General features: G+C 36.1%; 1 protein-coding gene across 6 annotated transcripts in view; it reads left to right on the top strand.

Moving 5' to 3' along the window:
* The window catches only part of LOC5568535 (suppressor of cytokine signaling 7), a 48855-nt gene extending 27612 nt beyond the window's left edge, over positions 1–21243 (top strand). For all 6 annotated transcript variants that reach the window (XM_021852054.1, XM_021852057.1, XM_021852060.1 and 3 more), the window contains 4 exons: positions 13837–13961; positions 14028–14196; positions 20632–20830; positions 20895–21243. In XM_021852054.1, the coding sequence (XP_021707746.1) occupies positions 13837–13961; positions 14028–14196; positions 20632–20830; positions 20895–21051 (650 nt within the window). In that variant the 3' untranslated portion in view covers positions 21052–21243. The remainder of the gene's footprint in view (positions 1–13836; positions 13962–14027; positions 14197–20631; positions 20831–20894) is intronic.
* Positions 21244–22137: the final 894 nt, after the last annotated feature.

Genomic DNA, 22137 nt, shown 5'->3' on the forward strand with positions numbered 1-22137 from the left:
TGCAATCTCCAAAAAGCTTCTCGGAGAAATTCCTGTTTTAAATTCTCTGAGAAACCCCCTAAAGAATTTCTGGAGAAACTCCATAAATTAATTCGTTAATTGAATCCTTGGAGGTATTTGTTGATGGAATCTTTGGAGATGCGTCTAGATTTAATCTTAGGAAGAATTTCTAGATGAAATCCCCAAAAGAATTGCTGTTAAGAATTCCCTTTAAAATTCCTGGAGAAAAGCTTCAGAGCTCTGCCGGGAATTGTTTCGGAGCTCTGCCGGTTTTTTTTTCAAGCTCCGCCGCGAATTCTGTCGAGATTCATCCAGGAATTCCTTTGCAGTTCATCCGTGTACTTCTTCAGAGTTCCTTAGGAAATGTTCAGGTTTAATAACTTCTGCTGGATAAAAAAAAGTACAACAACCGGTGCATGCGCGTGAAGTTTGGTATATTTTTACTGGTCTATTAATTTTTGACAGGTTCATTTTTGGTATAAATTTAGACCAAAAAATGGGCCACCGGTGAAGTTGCCCTAAGAAATCATTTCAGAATTTTTCGTTATCCTCAACCATATTGATATTTCACAGTGTTCTCCCAAAACTTCAAAGTATTTAAACATAATTTAGAAGAAATCTAAGATTTTATTTTCGTTATCAGTCGGTCCAGGATCTTTTTGTAATGGAAATTTCCTTAACTTCCCTACACCCAAAAGTTGAAACCGTCATTATAGGCGTTTTCTGCGTCTATTGATGGCGGAAAAGTGTTCTTCTGAGCGACATGACGTTTTTGAGCGTCTATTGATAGGCAGATAATTCGGTCATTGAGTCGAGCAGTTTTTACGGTACAAATGGGGAAGTACAACTTGATATGCTTTTTCCACCACGCATACCAACAAGCGGGTTTAGTGCTGTGGTATAGTATTTGGTTCTCACGCTCATGACCATGGATCGATCCTGGTTGATGTCGCATGTGTATTTTTTTTCATGTGCGTGCATCACCAACACATGTATTAAAATATAAAACTTCCACACATATGCCTCTTTGAAGTGCATGTATTGGAAGTATGGAGATACGCAAAAAAAAGAGAGGGTGCAAACCAAATTCGAACCATAATCATCGGATCGACTAGCACACTGTATATCTACTGCTCCAAACTAACTACTGAAGAGAAGAGTAACCAAAGTCGATGTGGTTTTACGTTTCATATGCATGATTGCTCATGCTGTTGATAAACATGTGAACATGTGTTATACCCAGCAAAATAAAGATATACAGTCAAGTCTCCTTTAAAGCGTTAATCATCGTATGTTGAACAAGTTTAATGTATATTCATAATAATTTATCACCTACCAGAGTAGCCACATTCTCTATTGTAGAACTTACTTAAGGACTGTTCATTTTATAAAGTGGACACCTTGTGCATGCTATATCTTTATAATATATCAATAGAATCGTAATCGGTTTTCTGTATACAGTATCGTTAGACTATTATATTATTGCACGATGGTGTTATAACAAAAAAGCCATCAAAATAATTATAATTCACACGAATAAGGAACAATGTTTAGAATGGTCAAAGATTGGTAGGTCTGGAGCCAAGTATAATAGTTGAGTATACCAAAACACAATTCATTCATAAAAATTCGGATTTTTGGTATGTGAAAAATATTGTTTAAGTTTGAAGAACATCTTTTCTAGGAAGTTTTTGTCGAAACTTCTTTGTTCTTCTTTGTAAGATCTTATATTTCCATATAAGAGGAAAATAATAGTATTACGATGCACAGAAAACCGATTATGATTTCATTGATAAACTAGCTAACCCAGCGTGGCTAGTCACGTTCCATAAGAATTTTCAAGCAAAAACCTCTTTCAAAGATTAATAATGTTTATGTTCAATTGCAAAATGATAACATGGACAGAGAAATTTCTCTGTTGATTAATATGCCATTGGTGTATGAATAATAAGCTGAGACACGCATGATATTTATGAACGCAAAATCGCCCAAATTTATGCTCTAACCATACTCCATTGTTATAGTGCCGTTATTCTGATCTGAAATAATTACAGCCTTAAATGCTGTTGTGAAATATTTCAAAAGTTCCAGAAGCTTCTATAAATTAGAGAGAAGAATCTGACTGAAAATTGTAGAATATTCTATTGAATCCCGATTAACCAGTGCTACAATTTCTGTATAGATCTTTGTGCTGCGATGGCGATCGTCAACGATATACAACGAATCGAATTGTAATTAGGGGACTATCGACTAATGAATATATCGAGTCATCGAACAGGAATGCTTTGGAAAGCTCTTTTAGGGGACCATTATAGTTACCATAAAAAAATATTTTTATTTTGCCTTCATAAGTCGATATCGAACTATGGAACATCGACTCAAGAAGGTTGTGTAAATAAAAAAAAACTAGAATATTCGGCCCACAATCATGTTTATCTTTCCTTTGCAAATATCTTATTTGTTTTTGAACCTTATATTGAAATGGCGAAACCCGTAATGAATCACATTTTCAACTTGCATCGGAATTTAAGTGCGGTCGAACAGCATAAAGTTGGTTTGTTTACATTTTGATTACCGTCCAAGTTCATAAAACCGGAAAACTACAATGATAAAAAGATCGTGACTTTTATACGAATTAGGAAGGACAAAGCTCCGGAAAACTCTAGAACACCTTGTACAATAGCTGTTATAGTGCTCCACAATTTTCATGTTTGACGTTCGCTTAGTCGACAAAAATATCACAGGGGTTTTAGTTTTAACACTGGGGTTGTTGCTATCTGACATTTCGGAAGGGACACGGAAAACAAAATACACCCGAAATTTGAATTCAAATCAAGGAGTGTGACAAAATCTATAAAAACATGAAAAAATGTTTTTTGTACTTTAACAAATGAAAAACATTAAAAAATTGAGTAAACATGTGTTTTTGGCCTGAACGTAAGCGTTTGGCACTAAAATTGGGACAGGGCTTTAGGACCCTATTGTAATGTTGTTACATTCAAATGGACTTTTGCAGTGCTCTTAATTTGACTGTTGTTGTGCTCTTAAATTGCTGTTGTATGCTGCTCAATGAAACCTTTCAAAGCGTTACTGACAGACAGAAAACTCTGGGATTTTATATACATGATAAAAAAGATATAGCATAAACAAGGTGTCCTCTTTATAAAATGAATAGTCTTTAAAACATGAAAACTCTGTGGAATCTTTTGCTGGTGCTATTCAAAGAAAACAAGATCACGGTTCTACTTTCACATTGATAAAAAAATATCGATCCAATGCTGATGAATGCTACCCAGATTGAGCCGATTATAAGAAACCGTGCCCCATATATGGGATTAAATTTTAACCATGGTTTTAGTATAATAGTAAAAGAGTTTTCTATAGATGAATCGATCATTTTGACTCAAGAACAACTTCTGCAAATTGGCTATTAGTTTTTGCAAGCAATTTATTTTAAGAATTATTGCACCGATATGTTGATTTTAGAACAGAACGTTCAGTGGGGAGATTGTAGTAAACCGTTTGGAGAAGTCAAGAGAACATATATACTGATTTTTTTTATCATGAAAAATATGAAAACAAAATTTCATTTTTTTATAACGCAATAATCTTTTTTTTATCATTTTTAATTTTGACTATCTATGAATTGTGATAAGAATTAGTTGTTCAGGACAAAATTTCAGAGACATTTTCGATAAGAAAGTTTTTCTAAGAACAACTTATGCTGTCCATAAAGGCCCATATTGAAAAAAGTAGGCACTGAGAAAATAGCGCTCAAACTTTGAAGTTTTTCTTTCATACAAATGTTTATAATTTTCTATTAGGGGCCGTCCATAAATAACGTAGCATTTTTCACTGATTTTTTACACCCCCCTTCCCTCTCGTACCGTTTCGTCACAAATGCTGATACTTCCCCTTGGAAAATACGTAGCATATCAAGCACCCCCCCCCCTTCTTCTTCTTCTTCTTCTTCTTCTTCTTGGCATTGACGTCCTCACTGGGACAGAGCCTGACTCTCAGCTTAGTGTTCTTATGAGCACTCCCACAGTTATTAACTGAGAGCTTTCTATGCCAAAGTTGCCATTTTCGCATTCGTATATCGTGTGGCAGGTACGATGATACTCTATGCCCAGGGAAGTCGAGAAAATTTCCAACCCGAAAAGATCCTGGACCGACCGGGAATCGAACCCAGACACCTTCAGCATGGCTTTGCTTTGTAGCCGCGGACTCTAACCACTCGGCTAAGGAAGGCCCCCTCGAAAGTAATTTGGAAAACAGTTTCAAATAAACACAGTTCCTGTTACATAATTTTGGTATCTAGTTTCATATAGGGGCTCATTCATTTATTTCATAACGCTGAAATTGGCCATTTTGGACACCCACCCACCCTTTTGTAACGCTTTTTGTATGAATATTATTAAATTTTTGTATGGGTCGTAACATCGCGAGGACACCCACCCTAGCGTTATGAAATTTGTGAATGAGCCCTAGGCTAAATTGTATTACTTTTGCTGTTGTCACCAAGCCAAACAAGTTTACTATAGAAAATGTGAAAAAAATTGATTGGATTGATGAAGCTCGTTATTGTTGAGTGAGGGTACAATATATTTTTAGTTTATTTTTAGTTAGAACAAAAATTTCGTTATTAAAGGATTGTTTTTTTTAAATTATTCTTTGTTAAGAAATAGATTTCAATGAAAATGAACAATACAATATATTAATTCGAAATGAATTATTATCCAAATTCAAATCCATTTGGCAATCAGTGGCCAGATATAGAAAAGATTACACTTGATATATTTGGAATGTTTAGAAAATTTTAGCAATTATTATACAAATTATTTATCTCTATTAATATTTCAGCTGAACTTCATTATCTTTCTTCATAATAAAATAAACCTACACAACCTATAATGAAACAGTTAAATAATAAAAAATTATCAAATTACCAAGTTATCAATTAAATTGAATGATAGGGAAATTTCGATATCACTCGAATCTGTTGTCCTCATTAATATTCAGTCTATTCCATCAAGAGCATTGATATATCAAAACAAATCGATGAGTTGATTGAGTGAGATCTCCTGCAACATTGAATGCATAATACACGGTATAAATATCTTGTTTCATGTAATATTTGCCGAAAAGAGCATATTTTATTGTCTTGAAAACGGCTGACTTTATGACTTGTTAACAAATGAGAACATGTACCCAATAGTTAAGCATTTTTTAATTTATTTATTAAACTTTGATTTTGTTTATTTATAAATTTATCAATTAAGACACGAATATAATATAATATTTACATAACCATTTAAAGCTTTGAAAAATCTGTTTGATTGCATTTATCAAGAAAATCTAAAATTTCTCAGATTTCTTTTCAATCTTGATGAATGTTTTGAAGCTGAATCATCATTTTATAAACCAAGTTTATAAGTCAAACAAAACAGAGGACAGAGCCTGCATCTCAGTGTTCTTATGAGCACTTCCACAGTTATTAACTGAAAGCTTACTGTACCAATGACCATTTTTGCTTGCGTATATCGTGTGGCAGGAACGAAGATACTCTATGCTCTGGGAAGTCGAGAAAATTTCCAACCCGAAAAGATCCTCGACCGGTGGGATTCGAACCCACGACCCTCAGCTTGATCATGCTGAATAGCTCCGCGTTTACCGCTACGGCTATATGGGCCCCGTAAAGATCCCCCTCCCCCCTAAATAACTACGTCATTTATGGATGACCCCTTACATTTCTTCCTGACATATTTAACACAACCGCATAGCTTACTAATTTTGCTTCTAATGATCAGCAAAAAGTAATAAACTTGAACACAATTCACTTTTGCAGCTGAAATTTAAATTAAAAGTTCATATGGAGACTGGTATGCCTTTATTTTTCAATATGGGACTGCACCAACTTCATATTTTCCAATACATTTTCAAACAATGTGTGTTTATTTTTATATGCATAATAAAATGCAGATTAAAATAAGTTTTATTGCACTCATTCGATAACTGTCAAGCAATGATGCATAGTTTTGACATCATGAATGCTCTAAAGCATGACTTTAAATCGACAATATGTTGAGCATTATTATTATAAGTAAATTTTCTGGGATGTAGAAAAAATATTGTTCGGAAAAGATCTTCACGAGTTTTATATAGTTATGCGGCTTGACAAACCTCTGAACGAACACCAACACCAAAAAATCCACTTAAGGGTTGAAGAAATCATTTCGTGACGCGTTCACCATTATTTTGCGATTATGTTGTGCACATAAGTTTTTTTGAGAATTATTATTTATGTATATCAATTCCAAAAATATGGAAAATCTGGCTGTGGTGTAAAATGTTGAGTGCGATAATTAAACCTTATTGTAATTTCTGTAAATTCCAGTTAGGTACTATTGCATCTTCTTTACAAAAAAAATATAACGGTAAATGTAAATGACTGCTAATAAGAGCGGTTTTAAATTAAAAAAAAGTTTGAAATTCCAATCCCCATATCTTTCTTAGGGGTCGTCCATAAACCACGTGAACATTTTTCCTGACTTTTCAGTCACTTCCTCCCCCCTCGTGCTTTTGTGTGGTTTTGACGAATAACCCCCCGCTCGCCCAATGATCATGTGTTTCATTTGTTCATGAATGAAACAGAAATTTGAAAAATGGGAGATGAGATATTTATGAATTGGTTTGCTATTACTAAGCGAAATGTGAGATTATAGTGTGACAAACTTCTGCAAAAATCCCTAACAAAATTAGCTCAAAAAGATTTGTTTCTACTGCAGTGTTCCTTATTATTGTTTGAGGAATTAGTTTTCACTTAGAGATAATTTTGTATTAACATTACAGTACTAACATGTGGGGAACATTTTTTTTTTTCAAATTTTTTCATAGTAATTTCCATAGAAATCTTAATCGTCTTCTAATCGTTGTTGGTAAAGAAGATATGAAATATTGAATTTTAAAACTTTTTTTTTTAATTTGAACCATCCGACTGCTAATGAAACCTTTCAGGTTTAGTTGATGGTGGAATTTTCTTTGAAACACAAATGGGTGGACCGTGGTCTTTGGCTAGATACCCCCTCCCCGCTAAATGATAACATAGTTTATCAACGGCCTCTATTTTGATAAGTAATTGTTAAAAGAATTACGGTAATCCAGTTTGCTGTATGCACACTTAGATGTGTGATTACAATATTACATCGTCAAATGAATCGAATCCCACAAACCCTGGGTTTCCTACTTCGAGGAGTCTCATACCGTCCCCAACCATGCGACTAATAGGAGACCAAAATGTAAATAAATGAAAAGTAAATCAATCAGCAAACGTCAACGATAAAATTCTGCTTATAAAGCGCCCGACTGTTATAGTCAAGTGTGTTTATTTGTTTCTCCCTAATATATTACCCAATCCAACACGCACGACATGAAATTCTATTTCCACTGCAAATGTATAAGTCATTGCCGATAATAAAGATATACAAACATATAGATTTTGACTCTGGTATAAGTAAGAAATTCCCGCAGCACCGCGTTGGTACTTTAAATATATTTATAGAACATATCATCTCACCCCTTCTCGCACTTGGCTGTCCAACGGGTGTTGTATTTTGCTCCTCTTGCAGGTTGTCCTCCGTGACAAGATGGTTCCATGTTGTGTGATGTAGAGAACTCCATACATGAAAATTTGTGATAGGCGAGTGGTGTGGGTTTATGTTTATGGATCCGAAGGTTGCGGTTTCGAATCCAGCTACTGTTATTATTTTTTTGTTTTTCATATTTTGGTGTCTAAGGCAAATTTCTTGTGGCTTATGGGGTAGCTAACAAGGGAAGGTCACGATGTGTTACACGGGGTTTTCAACCGGACTATTTTTGTTGGATTCAACATGTCGAAATATGTGAAACCCCAAAGCCTTTCGGGTGAAGAGCCAGCGAGATGTAGTATGTTGTTAACAAAATGTTAATAAAATCTTAAATTTGTTTTACCAAATTAGGATGATAGTGTTGTCTAACACAGATCACCTAGATATAAGAAATGAATGTAATGTTTGGAATGATACTAATAAAGAAATTAAAAAAAAACATGTACATCGTAATGTTCTGAATGGCTTCAACGGATGACGCATGAATTTGGATACTAGGTTCAAATAATGACTTATTCAGTAGGTACAAGAATGTTAACACTTTTGACCGGGTTAAATCCGCTCGATAAAGGCAAATATATACATTACTTAGAAAAGAGATAACTTAACTTTATATAAAATGAGTAGTAGAAAATCGGTAAAATAGAATGGTGTTTGATTTTCGATGATGTTATTACTTTCAATAAAAGTAACATTGTTGCTAAATAAATAACTTTACTCAAGAAAATTGTTTTAAAAAGAACAAAATGTTTATTATTTATGTGTGATTTTTTGTGTATTCATACACTAACAAATGAGGCCATTTGAAATCACAGATCTGACTGTTATTTTTTTAGTTTCAGTTCAGTCATTTAAAACGACAATATTTTCACTTGTCCCACTAGTTTCCAAAATTTTCAATATTTACCTTGAACTTTGGCACAAACATTAAATTTAAATATAGCATAGATTTAGTAGGAAACAATCTGAAAAATATAGTAGATCTTATTCATTTTATTTTTTTTAAGAACCCTCTCTATACGATTTCCTTTACCCATTTGTCACACGGTACCTTATTTCGATAGTCACTCAAGCAAAATGATTATTTAAATACAGGGACCGGAATCTATTATGATAATTCGCCACAAGAAATCGGGTTGAATTTCATAAATTTGCCTGAAGAACCAAAAAATAAAAACAAAATAATCACTCGCGCTTAGTCAGAATCGAACCAAGGACCTCCCGATTCATAAACCAGTACTAACTTCACGAACCTATCGACGGCTTGATGGGAGATGTGACAAAAGCAATATATAAAGCGTTTTATATTGCAATATTCATTCAATTCCTCTGACATGTCCACCATCCATTTGCCACGTGACCATTTGCCTAAGTGTGCGTTTCTGATGCCATCATTCGGCTTCGGATTGGTTGTGCAATTGTGTGGGTCGGGCGTAAACATTTAGATTGCTCGAATTTTCAAGTCCAATGTGCTCGATTTCAATTGACGGGTTTGCCCGTCTACGCTTAGGAGGCGAATCTTACCATCAATAGGTGGATTTAGCACCTAATACGCTAGGAGGGAAATCCGCCATCCGAATTATTTTGGGTGTAGGCATAGAGTATCATCGTACCTGTCACACGATATATGAATGCGAAAAATGGCACTTTGGCAAAGAAAGCTCTCAGTTAATAACTGTGGAAGTGCTCATATGAACACTAAGCTGAGAGGCAGGCTTTGTCCCAGTGGGGACGTAATGTCAAGAAGAAGAAGATCTGGATATGATTTATTTATATAGAAAACACGAGAATGATCAAAACCAATCATTATTTGAAAGTATGAAATCATTTTGAATCGTATTGAATAAAAAATATAATCTTGGTCTAGCATCACTAGTCTCTCGGTTACGAACATATAAAATTTCAAAATGCTTTTAATTTTTACTGTTTTTGATGATCAGTGTAACAATTTTTGACTTACCTTGTATGTAATCCGAAAATTGGCACATATTTCTTGTAGATCGAAAATTAGTGCTTTTCGGCTGAGATATAAACTACTAATAAATATCATATTTTAACTTTATATAAAAAAAAAAACAAGTAAAAACAACTCAATTGATTTGACTATCACAAATAACTTTTATGCCGACACCCACCAACCAATAATAGTTTGTTGAAAAATGCGATCGTTTAGCAGGTGTTGATTCGCAACATTATTCTTCCAAAACATCAAAAATTTAAAAAAAGAAATTATCTCAGAATGTTTGGTTATCAGATTTAAATTTATCTGAATTTGAATGGTATTCAGATTTGACACAAATAGTCTCCCAAACCCCTTTGTATGAAGAAATTCACAATTAATCAGACATAATGTTCAGAATTTCACGCTATCTACAAATATTCAGATTCAACACTATTTTTTCAATTTTAGACGAATGAATTTCAATATTTTCACGACGTTCTTATGATTATCCATATATTTCATAAATACCCTCAACATTTGTTGTAATCTTCAAACATTCCCAATCGACATATATATATTTTTCCAAAACTTCACAGTAATTACAAACAATTTAGAAATAATCTAATAATTTTCCGGTATCTTCAAACATTCAGGTAAAAATGAATCAAAGCCAAACTTCAATGTTCAAGTACACTAATCTGTAGAACCATAAATTAAACTAAAAACTTGATCGATTGTTCTCCACCGAATGCTGACTTATCGTTCGAATTTTCAGTTGAATGTGTTTATGTAGAGTTGTGCTTTTAAAAAGTATGAATTTGGCTTCGATTAATTTTCACTTTCAGATTTATCAAAAACATCTTCTCAAAATACCTTTGTTATCACTAGTTATTCAGAAAAAAACGAAATGTTATCCTCAAAAATTTAGATCCGGCACAATATTCTTCTTTAGATCTAATCATAATTACAGTATACAAATCGAATATTCTCCCAAAACTACTTTTATTCAAATAATTTCAGAATATTCAGGTCCAACCTGATAAATTTCTATACGCCTTAAACATTCTTATTTGCTGCATATTTGCTGCTTTAGGGGAATTAGGGGCATAATGGACACGTTAAGCAAATGTTCGTTTTAAGACCATTAAATGGCAATATTTTTAATTTACCCCCGGCAAGTTTTCAAGTTTGATGTTAGTACGACGTGCCACATTCATTCATAGTGATAAAAATCATATCATATGTCACAAAAGCGAGATAGAAAATTGGGTCGAAAACAAGGCTGGTAAAAAGGTATCGGGGCGAAATGAACACCTGCATGAAATTTAGTTATTCCAATATATTCAATGACTGTCAATCTTTCCGATATGCAAAAGGGCTCTCCCTCAATCATAATAGCTAAAAAGAAACTTTCTGGATTCGTTACTTTGCTCAAAAATTAGATTCTTCCACGGTCTTGCTTATATGCCAATTTGAAACTGAGAAAAATTTTAAGTCAAATTTTGAAGAACAATTAAAGCAAAAAATAAACTTTTATACCGTCAAACATTTCAAATACATTACAGATTTCATGCAGTGAATGAACTTTTCATGAAATATGCGTATTATTAGATATTGAGAGGGTGTCCATTTCGCCCCGTATGTTCATTATGCCCCTAATCCCCCTACATTATTTCAATTATAATGTAAGAGATTTCCATAATTCAAAAATATTCCTATTTTCCGAAAAGGTTTTCCAAGATTCACGAATTGTTTAATAATAATTTTTCCATCAATCACACTACTCAAAGTTCCTATGTGATGCAAATTTTGTTATGGAAGTCCTAACTTTTTTCTGTTGTAACTTCTGAATTTTTCATAATTTTAGAATCTGTAATTTTCAGAAAATTTTGAAAATCCCAGCATTTTTCATACTCTCAATGTTCCATAGCTAGGAATAGGTATGAATTCTCAAATTTTCATTATTCTGACACTTTCATTTATATTCTCAGAAGTACTTAGCATGTTTAAATAACTCATGAATAATCTCAATTTACGTAACAATTTTGAAATAACCTTAGAAATTTACACTAAACAAATTCATTTGAAATTATGACAATTTTTAAAAAAAAATTCACAACGCACAAAATTAATGTAAAAAAATTGTCATAATTTGAAAACCTTTCTTCTATTCGAAATATTCTGTCAGAAGCCTTATCTTTCAAAAATAATTCAGCAATTTGCAAAATTATCATACCACCTAATATGTTGCAGATATTTTCCCAAAATTTATTTGTATACAATTCTTGAATTTTCAAGACATTCGCAGTTTGTTGAAATTTCTTCTAAACGTCTCAAGTCCAAAATCATAAAAATATTCTTCGAAGAACTCACGTTTCCTATTCTCTCAATCCTACACAGGGATTGAATCCTGAGAAAATTGAGAGAATCTCTCACGTATCGCTCTCTGTAACTATCATAACATGCTGCACATTATGAGAGACTGTTTATCGTATACTGCTACAAGTTTGATCAGATTGGGGGGATAGTAGTGCATGATAAAACCCCTCTAAACATGCTCCAAGCCTGGGGGACCCTGTTGTTATTGGAAGTTCGTGGATTGTTTATCGTGCCAGTAAAGAAAAACACCTATCCCCAACGGTAAACAAGCGAGAAAAATGGATTTTATCATCGCTCTCTCGTTGGGGCTCTCGCTCGCTGCTTCCATTTATCAGACTTGTTACACCTTGCGATACAATGACGATCGTGGACCGCAACAGATGGGATGTTTTTCTTTGCTTGCTTTGATCGTGCTTCATTCTCAAATGAGAGCGAATTCTGCAACGCCTGATCCTACATAATGTCGCATTATTGCCATCGAGCAGATAGCTGATCGACAAAATCAATTTCTGAACATTCGAGCTATCCAACTCGAAATGATTGATCGAAATTATTTTCTCTGCGTTATTAGCAACTACTAAACGCAGCCCGCATGGACAGGATGATCGTTTGCTTATCTGCCTTGTACTCTTTCTCTCGCTACATGCAGCTGGTATTGCGATAGAAAGCAATAAAGGAGAAGCAGAAAACTGTGGCTCGATCGCTTTCTGCAACGCAGGACACATTTGTACGACCGCGTTTTCATTTACGCTGTGTATCGACAGCACCTGCTTGTGGGATATTTTTTACCTTCTCCCGCTGCTGCGCGCTGTGCTGGCATGCAAAGAGAATAGAGAGTGAGATTGTTGACTGTTTTGTGGGTGCCAGAAGGTGTTATTTCACTGTATGGCGGTGTCTAAATATTAAATATGTGAAGATGTATGCCAAACATTTATTGAATATAAAATCCGCATCAATGTTCACACTTCTTTTAACTTTATAAGCTTTATTTTTTATGTTCGATCACTGCGGTATTTGAAAATTGTATTTCTTGGTTTCGGGGCAAGTATACCGAATAGCACAATGATGGTGACCATGCAAGTTTATCAAGTATTTCAGAAGTGTGCTTATGCGTGAGTATCTTATTTGATGCGAAAATATTAATAGTATGATATTATTATCATGTCACATATTTTTGCAAAAATTGTGCATGATTGACATCATCATAATTGTATTGATAATTTGGTTCAAATATAATTGAATACAACATAGATGATGAAACTCTAGCTAGAACTATAAAGCATAACCGTTTTATTTCTGACTATTGTTTCATAATTTATGCAGCATACTGAATATAATTTTGTTTATGGATTATACAACTAATTGATGTATTGCTTGCAGGGCTTTTTACATTGAATATCTCACAAATCTTTCATAAAATATGATGTACTACAATTATTGGCTGATATGAAATCAAACAAGTTGAGTGTAGTACCGAAAAAATGAGCTGGACAAATACACCGTCAACAATACAACAATTAGCGGTCGATGTCTCTAGTTCATTTAGTAAATATGTATTTATTTTCCAGTTTACCGACGGATATTATAGTTCTCAAAGTTTCAAGCTAAATATTTACGACTGATTTATATTTCCTGTAAACTGGACTTCATTCCTAATAATGATGATGACCGGAGAAACAATATACAAGGATATCATTTGAAATATTTTATGGCAACACTGTCATCCTCAATCTTCCGGGAAAATACTCTCTCTCAGAGAGCCAACACGTGCTTTTTTAACAGTAAAACGTGGTGAATTTAAATTTTTAACGGTCGAGCGTGACCTCAGACCTTAAACTAACTAGCTAATTAAATAAATTAAATTTACAGCGGAGAAATCAACTGTACCAAACGGTATTTCATTGGAAGACGCAAAGGATTCGAACGAAACGCATAAACAGGATGAGGCTGCGCATATCATGGATTTTACGGCAAGCATTGATAAAGTGAAAGATGTGAGTAGCTACTTTCTTGCTAAGCTTGTATTATGCATTTTCCATTTATTTCGCTCTTCATTTCAGTGCGGCTGGTATCGGGGTCCCATATCCCCAGAAGGAGCCGAAACGATCCTGTCGAATGAACCCGACGGAAGTTTCCTAGTTCGGGATAGTTCCGATGATCACTACATATTTTCCCTCACGTTCAAGCTGAACGGATCCATTCGACACGTCAGAATAGATCAAGATCAAGGTAAGTTCTAGTTTTATGCTGAAAATGAGAAATGTGTTGAAATGCAGGCTTTGTTTCAATTGGTATGCAATGCTAAGTAAAGCTAGGTATGCTGTTCCGCTCAAGAAAAGTAAAAAAAATGCACAAGAAATAGTCAAGAAATTTTCTACAGTGAGCTCCATTTGAATTGCCATTTGTTTTCAACTCTCAAACTCTCCAGGAAGTCCTTGATAACTGTTCCAAAGGCATCGTCAGAAAACGGGCCAAATTAATAGAACAATTTTTTGGTAAAATCAAAATAAAGTGATAGTAAATAAAGTGATAAAGCTTGAAAAGATTTTGTCGAAGATTCTGTGAGAATTGTGGTCAAGAATTCGCTAGAATACAGCCCAAGACACTTCTAAAAATTCTGTCCTGAACACTTCCGAGTGAGTATGATGTCCAGGATTTCATAAACTCCATTCTCCGAATTCTGTGAACCATTTTTATGGGAATTTGACAGAATCTCATCTCGTGTTATTTGAAAAGTCCTGTCCAGGGTTTTCTTAAAATGAAGGCCCGGATTATGCGAGAATGCTGTGAAATTTTTCCTTAGAATACTGCTAGAATCCCACCAGGACTAATGCTCTAGAATATAGCAAAGTCTTCTCATAATTTTGTAATACATTTCTTAAAAAAATTGTCTCAGGAGAATATTTCGGATTCGGTGATAGTTAGGATTGTGTGAATATCCTGCTCAAGTTTTCCGTGAAATCTATATGGGAATCCTGTTGTATTGTATTAGCAATTAATCTGCCTAATGATCATTATAATTATTCCTAGGTATAAAATGTATGGTCGAAAGTCTGTGAAAACTCACCTCGATATCAAGAATATTCAAAATAAAAGGTTAAAATTAAAAATTCTCAGGATCTAATAAGTAGGAATGCTCAAACATCAACAGATAGTGCAGAAAGGAAGGTCCATATATAAGAAGAGTCTTTAAGCTCTTCGCGGGCCGCACAAAATGAAGCTACCTGCCGGATTTGCCTTGCATGTTGTTCGTTGGTCAGGCCTGATATACACTATGGTTTGGTAACTGGCCAAAAGCTACAAGAGCGAAATCTTATGGGAAAGAAGTGAGACCAACGACGCTTTCGCATAAACATTGTGAGTTCCTCCACTCAGCATCTCATTTTGGGTTGAATTCCACGACGCGCAAAAACGGGTTAACTGCTATTAGAATGTTGATTCAATGAGTGGAATGCCGCGAGTATGCTTGAGGAAAAACTTCCTCCACAGCATACGTCAGCCAACCAAAGTGGACGAGGAAAGAGTCAGACTGTGCCTGACTTCCTCCAACCAAGCTAGAAACACAAAAGACTTTTCTCATAAAGTTCGATGGTAATCCTACCACTCGAACATCCATAAATAGTACTCAGAAATTCTTAGAAAAAGTATAAAACTTTGTATTCACAAGAATTCTGTACATATACAAAGGATACATTGATTAGTCATGAGGTCCCTACTACCTATTGGACTACAAGGTACATTAGTGATTGGTATCGTTATTTTACTTGTGTACACTACAGACGGGAGAGAGCAAAAACTAAATGAGAGAGATATTGCTCCGTCTTTGGCGGTGAGAGAAAATCTGATTGGAAATGATCCCTACTAAATCTAAATGATAAATTGAAATTTAACACTTCCCCTCAATTTTCATATTCAATTCTTTTGTAAATTTGTCAAACTTTGCTCTAGCTAGGGGTTTAGTAAAATAATCAGCAATTTGGTCAACGGTCGGCACATATTTCACAACAAGCTTCTTCTCCTTTATCTGTTCCCTAACGTACATGAATTTTACGTCCACGAGCTTCGTCCTCTGATGTTCTCGTGGTTCCTCTGCAATTCTAATACAGGGTATATTGTCTTCAAATATAGTGAATGGAATTGAATGAATTCCAATCTCACTCAATAATTTGGACAACCATACACCTTCTTTAGACGCATTGCAAAGAGAAACGAGTTCGGCTTCAGTTGATGAAAGAGTCACAACTTGTTGACGCTTGCTGCTCCAAGATACGACGTTTCCATACACCATAAATAGGCATCCCGAATTTGATTTTCGTCCTTCTTCGTCGTTTGCAAAATCGGCGTCTGCAAAACCGGTCAAGGGGGCCGATTCGTTCGACATTTCGTATATCATCCGTAGCTGCTTGGTTCCTTTGAGGTAACGGAGAATACGCTTGAGTCCTGTCCAATGTTCTTCTCCCGGTTCACTCTGAAATTGACTAAGAATACTGACTGAAACGGTTATGTTCGGCCTTGAGATGAGGGCCAAATATTGCAGACATCCAAGCAATTCTTTAAACGGTTCTTTGGTTCGATTACCTGATTTCTTCCATTTAATATTCGGATCCATAGGAATAGAAACCGGGTTGCAATCAGACATACTAAATCTTCGCAAAACCTTATCGATGTATGATTCTTGGGATAATGTCATTCTTCCAACAGCTGCATCAAAATGAATATCCAAACCAAGGAAATTACTCACCTCATTCAGATCCTTCATTTTGAAATGCTTGGAAAGTTCATTTTTGACCCAACGAACCTCTTCCAACTCTTCCCCAAAAATCAAAATATCATCAACATATAAAATGATAATGATTTTTCCGTTTTTACTTACATAAACGCAAGAATCACTATTTAGTCTCCGAAAATTCATTTCTTTCATTGTTTCGTCGAATCTAATATTCCAACTCCTGCCAGCTTGTTTCAAACCGTAAATACTTCTGTTTAATTTGCAAATTTTACTGCCTTCATCATCCAAGTTAGGCAGTCTCATATAAATTGTTTCATCAAGAAACCCGTTCAAAAAAGCGGTTTTCACATCCATCTGATGGATGATCCACTTCTTTTGAACAGCGATTGCCAAAAGTGTACGCACACTGGTCATTTTGGCAACAGGCGAAAAGGTTTCACAAAAATCCATACCAGGACGCTGCGAACAACCTTTTGCCACTAGCCGTGCTTGGTACCGGTAGGAGTTATCATTCATTTTTATCATGAACACCCACATCGAATTAATGGCTTTTCTCCCTTCCGGAACACTGCCAACTAATGTCCATGTGTTGTTCTCAGATAAAGATTGCAACTCCTCCTTGATTGCATCCCTCCATTTTGGCCAATCATCACGTTTCTTGAGCTCCTTGATGTCCTGCGGAACGTTATTGATAGAATCAGTTGCCGTAAAAGAAGTTTCGTATTCATCAAGCCAACGGGGCGCTCTTGTATTTCTTTGGCTTCGACGCAACACATTTTCATCTCTATCGTTCTCAGAATCAATATCAGATGTAGCTTGTTCGAAATTTTCCGATGATATTACACTAGCTTCGTCATTTTCTTCATTCAAATTGACTTCAGTTTGGTCACGTGTTTCGATGATTTCTACAATCGGCAAATCTGCCACATTGTCTTCGAAATGATTAGCTTCCGTTTGACCACAACCGTTAAAAAATGATTTAGACTCATCAAATACGACATCCCTTGAAACGATAACTGTTCTTTTTGCGCTGTTCCAAAGCCGATACCCATTAGGAGCATAGCCCACAAAACCCAGTAACTCACTCTTTTTGTCCAACTTTGTCCGGCGTTCTTTCACGATGTGTGCATAGGAGACACATCCAAAAACTCTGAGATTTCTTACCCGTGGAACCGACCCGAACCACATTTCGTACGGCGTTTTTGCTTCCGTCAATGAGCTGGTCGGACTTCTGTTTGTCACATAAGTAGCTACATAAAGAGCTTCCCCCCACATTTGAGCTGGAGCACCGCTGTCATTTAACATACTTCTTACTTTTTCCATTAGTGTGCGGTTCATACGCTCACTCACACCATTTTGTTGAGGTGTGTAAGGGACCGTTGGAACCATCAAAATTCCTTTTTCACGGCAAAACGACTGAAATTCGTTACCGAAATATTCCCCACCATTATCGGTTCTCAGTTTGGATATGCGAACTGAGAAATGAGACGTAGCAAAAGCTTCAAATTCTTTGAACTTTAGCAGAACTTCATCTTTACTTTTTATCAGATACACCATCACAAAGTGCGTGTAATCATCGATAAAACTCACAAAATATTTGTACCCGTCGTGTCTTTTCTGGCATCTGTCCACAAACGTCTGAGTGCACAAGTTCCAAAGGTCGGCTGGACCTTGGTCTGCTACCTCCGTTGAAAGGATCTCTTGTCTGTTTCGCTTCTATACAGGGTTTGCAAATGTCGGAATCACATGCCAATGAAGACGGTTGGAAATCCAACCCTTCAACCATTTTGTCCTTGGCAAGCTTCAACAGATTTGCATCACCCAAATGGCCAAAACGTTTGTGCCAAACAGTCAAACTGGTGTTTGTTTTCCCCAGAAAAGCTTTGTCGTGAAAATCAACAAGATCCACATCGAGTTGGTAGAGTCTACCGACCCTCACCCCTCTTGCGACTACCTTTCCGACTTCGTCACGAATCAAAACTGAACCTTTCTCAAAGTGGACTGACTTCCCGGCGGACTCAATGCGAGAGACGGATAACAAATTACAGTGAAGGCCGGGAATAAAAAGCACATTGTACAAGTCCAATACCACTTTATTCTGTCCAACTTGGCTTCGGAGCATGACATTTCCACGTTGTTTGGCAACAAGATTTGCGCCCTCCTGTGCCGTAGCAATGCTTACCTCGTCGCAGTCCCACAAATCGTTAAAGGCGCGCATTTCTCGGAGCATGTGCTCCGAGGCACCACTGTCCAGGAACCAGGGGAAACTCGTTGGTACCTTCACTGGCATCTCGTGCGTCGCCATATTCCGGACTCGCTGATCTTGCTTGATGTCTTCTTTCGTCTTCCATTCCAAGCGTGTCTCGGATCTCTTTTTGCCTTCAGTGGCCACAGAGTAGGTCACCGGTACACGTACCATGAACGACCCCCCTCCGCGAGCTACTAAAGCCACACGCTGGGCCGAAATGTCCCGCGTCCTTGCTGATTGGTTTGGGTCTGGTCGTTGCTCCCGTGCCTTCTTCCGCCGCAAGACGAAGCATGACTTCTTCTTATGGGCAACTTTTCCGCATTCGAAGCAAGTTACTTGTCTTTTCGGCTTCTCTCGGGGATCCATTCGCTGACGGTTACCTACCAGTGCAACAGGCACTCTTCCGTGGTTCGGGCCAGCTGCATTGTCGCGCTCCACTTCCGCATCCAGGAACATTCTCTTCACTGCCTCCAAAGCCATCGCGTTCAAGTCGTCCTTCCGTAAAACCGAGAGTGCTGTCACTACGTGCCGATATCCACTGGGGATGGCCACCAATAGCGTATTAAGCTTATCCGTATCCGAAACTATTTCACCCATACCCTCGAGCTGCCGGATCAATTCATCATGTGCCTGGAATAGTTCCATTAGTGATGCATATGAACCATCTTTCAAAGTATACAACCGGGAACGAAGCCCGAGCATGGCTACAGTTCCTTTCGGTTGGTAGATGCATTTTAGCCGATCAATTATTTCTTTGGCAAATTTGCATTCAAATACATGGGCCATGGCTTCATCACCAATAGCCATAAAAAGTTTATTAATGGCGGCGCCATCATCTTTTAATCGCTTTTGCATTTTTATTTTCCTTTGAGCCTCAGCCGCAGCATCCGCTTCCGGCGTGGCATAGACTTCGTCGCTAGGATGTTTTTCGAGAGTGTAAAACAATTCCTCTTGTAAAAGGTGGTGTTCCATTCGTTTGAGCCAGAACGGAAATGATTTCTCATCTCCTCTGAATACCGGAACCATCACACGCCTTACTTTGTCCATCTTTATCAGAAGCTCGAATCCAATAGATCACAAGTAATAATCTTATTAGATTTAACTTCGTCGAAATCTTATTGGATTCTTATTCTGGGCCCATAACCTATTAGAATGTTGGTTCAATGAGTGGAATGCCGCAAGTATGCTTGAGGAAAAACTTCCTCCACAGCATACGTCAGCCAACCGAAGTGGACGAGGAAAGAGTCAGACTGTGCCTGACTTCCTCCAACCAAGCTAGAAACACAAAAGACTTTTCTCATAAAGTTCGATGGTAATCCTACCACTCGAACATCCATAAATAGTACTCAGAAATTCTTAGAAAAAGTATAAAACTTTGTATTCACAAGAATTCTGTACATATACAAAGGATACATTGATTAGTCATGAGGTCCCTACTACCTATTGGACTACAAGGTACATTAGTGATTTGTATCGTTATTTTACTTGTGTACACTACAGACGGGAGAGAGCAAAAACTAAATGAGAGAGATATTGCTCCGCCTTTGGCGGTGAGAGAAAATCTGATTGGAAATGATCCCTACTAAATCTAAATGATAAATTGAAATTTAACAACTGCTAGTTCAAGAATGGAAAGAAGCATAATGAAGCTATTTTAAATACATCCATATTTTCCGTTCTGTTTCAGGTACATTTTCGTTCGGATCGTGTGCCATGTTCAAATCTCGAACTATAATGGAATTCATCGAAAACGCTGTGGAGCATTCTAGGAGTGGTAGATATTTGTTTTTTCTACACAGACGACCAGAATATGGTCCTTTACGCGTGCAATTGACAAAACCGGTGTCCAGATTCAAACACGTACAAAGCTTGCAACATCTTTGCAGGTAACGTCGAATATTCTAGTGTTTTGTACCCCATTCGCTAAATCTATTATTTTTTCATCGACAGGTTCGTCATCCATAAAACAATAATAAGGAAAGATCTAATTCAGACACTACCATTACCACGGAGATTGCTAGACTATCTTAATTATAAGAATTGCCTTTCGGAACGAGTTGAGGTGGACATGACTTCTCATTTCGGACAATGCGTAGATGATTTTTAAACTGTATATTATTATTACAATTATTATTATTACCTTATCACTATTATTTATATGAAAAGTAAATGTGAATACTAGCAATCCTATGAAGCGTAATCATGTGTTTGTAAAGTTTAGTCAAAACTGATCGAAAGAATTGTGATTTTTTAATGGACGAATAAGGAAAGTATAATAAAATTATACTTTACACGAATATATGGTTGATTTGACTGAATGAAAATGATATCACAATGTCAAGTAACAAGCGTCCTTAGGTGCTCCTCAACTGCAAAAAGTCATCGTATGCATGGCTTTGTTCGGTTTCTCTGTAGGATATTATCTGTGTTAGTCATTCTTCCGGTATACGTGCAACGTGACGAGCTTAACAAAGCCTGTTGTGTTTTATACGTATGAAAATATTTATATTTTTATACACATGTTGTATTGTAAAACTCCTGAGTGATACGCTGCCAGATCACACACACTCATCAGCCAGGTTAAGGCCTGGGTGGCCTCTGTGGTACGTAGCAGACGTCTTCATTCGTCTCGGTCCATGGCTGCCCGTAGCCAGCCACGCATTCTGCAGGGTCCGCAGATTGTCCTCAATATGATCAACCCATCTTGCTCACTGCTCGTTCCGTCTTCAGTCTGAAATTCGCCGTAAGTGGTATACAACACATTTCGTTTAAAAACGCCAATGGCGCGTTTTTTTTTTTTTTTTTTTTTTTTTTTTTTTTTTTTTTTTTTTTTTTTTTTTTTTTTTTTTTAAATTTCTTTATTAGTATCATTCCAAACATTACATTCATTATTTCTTATATCTAGGTGTTCTGTGTTATTGGACAACACTATCATCCTAATTTGGTAAAACAAATCTAAGATTTTATTAACATTTTGTTAACAACATATTACATTTCATTTGCCGTAGCAGTTCAGATTTTTTACAGGTGAGTTGATTTCACCTGCTTATAAGAGAAAAAAAAAAAGTTTTTAATATACTTAACCTAACTTAACCTAAACATATAACGCATTAATCGTGGCAATAGAAGATTGTAACGATTTTTGCCTGAAATTATTGATTATTTTATTTGACATTTGTTCCAATGTTTCAAC

The sequence above is a fragment of the Aedes aegypti genome, chromosome 1, assembly GCF_002204515.2.
Source record: "Aedes aegypti strain LVP_AGWG chromosome 1, AaegL5.0 Primary Assembly, whole genome shotgun sequence".
NCBI lineage: Eukaryota > Metazoa > Arthropoda > Insecta > Diptera > Culicidae > Aedes > Aedes aegypti.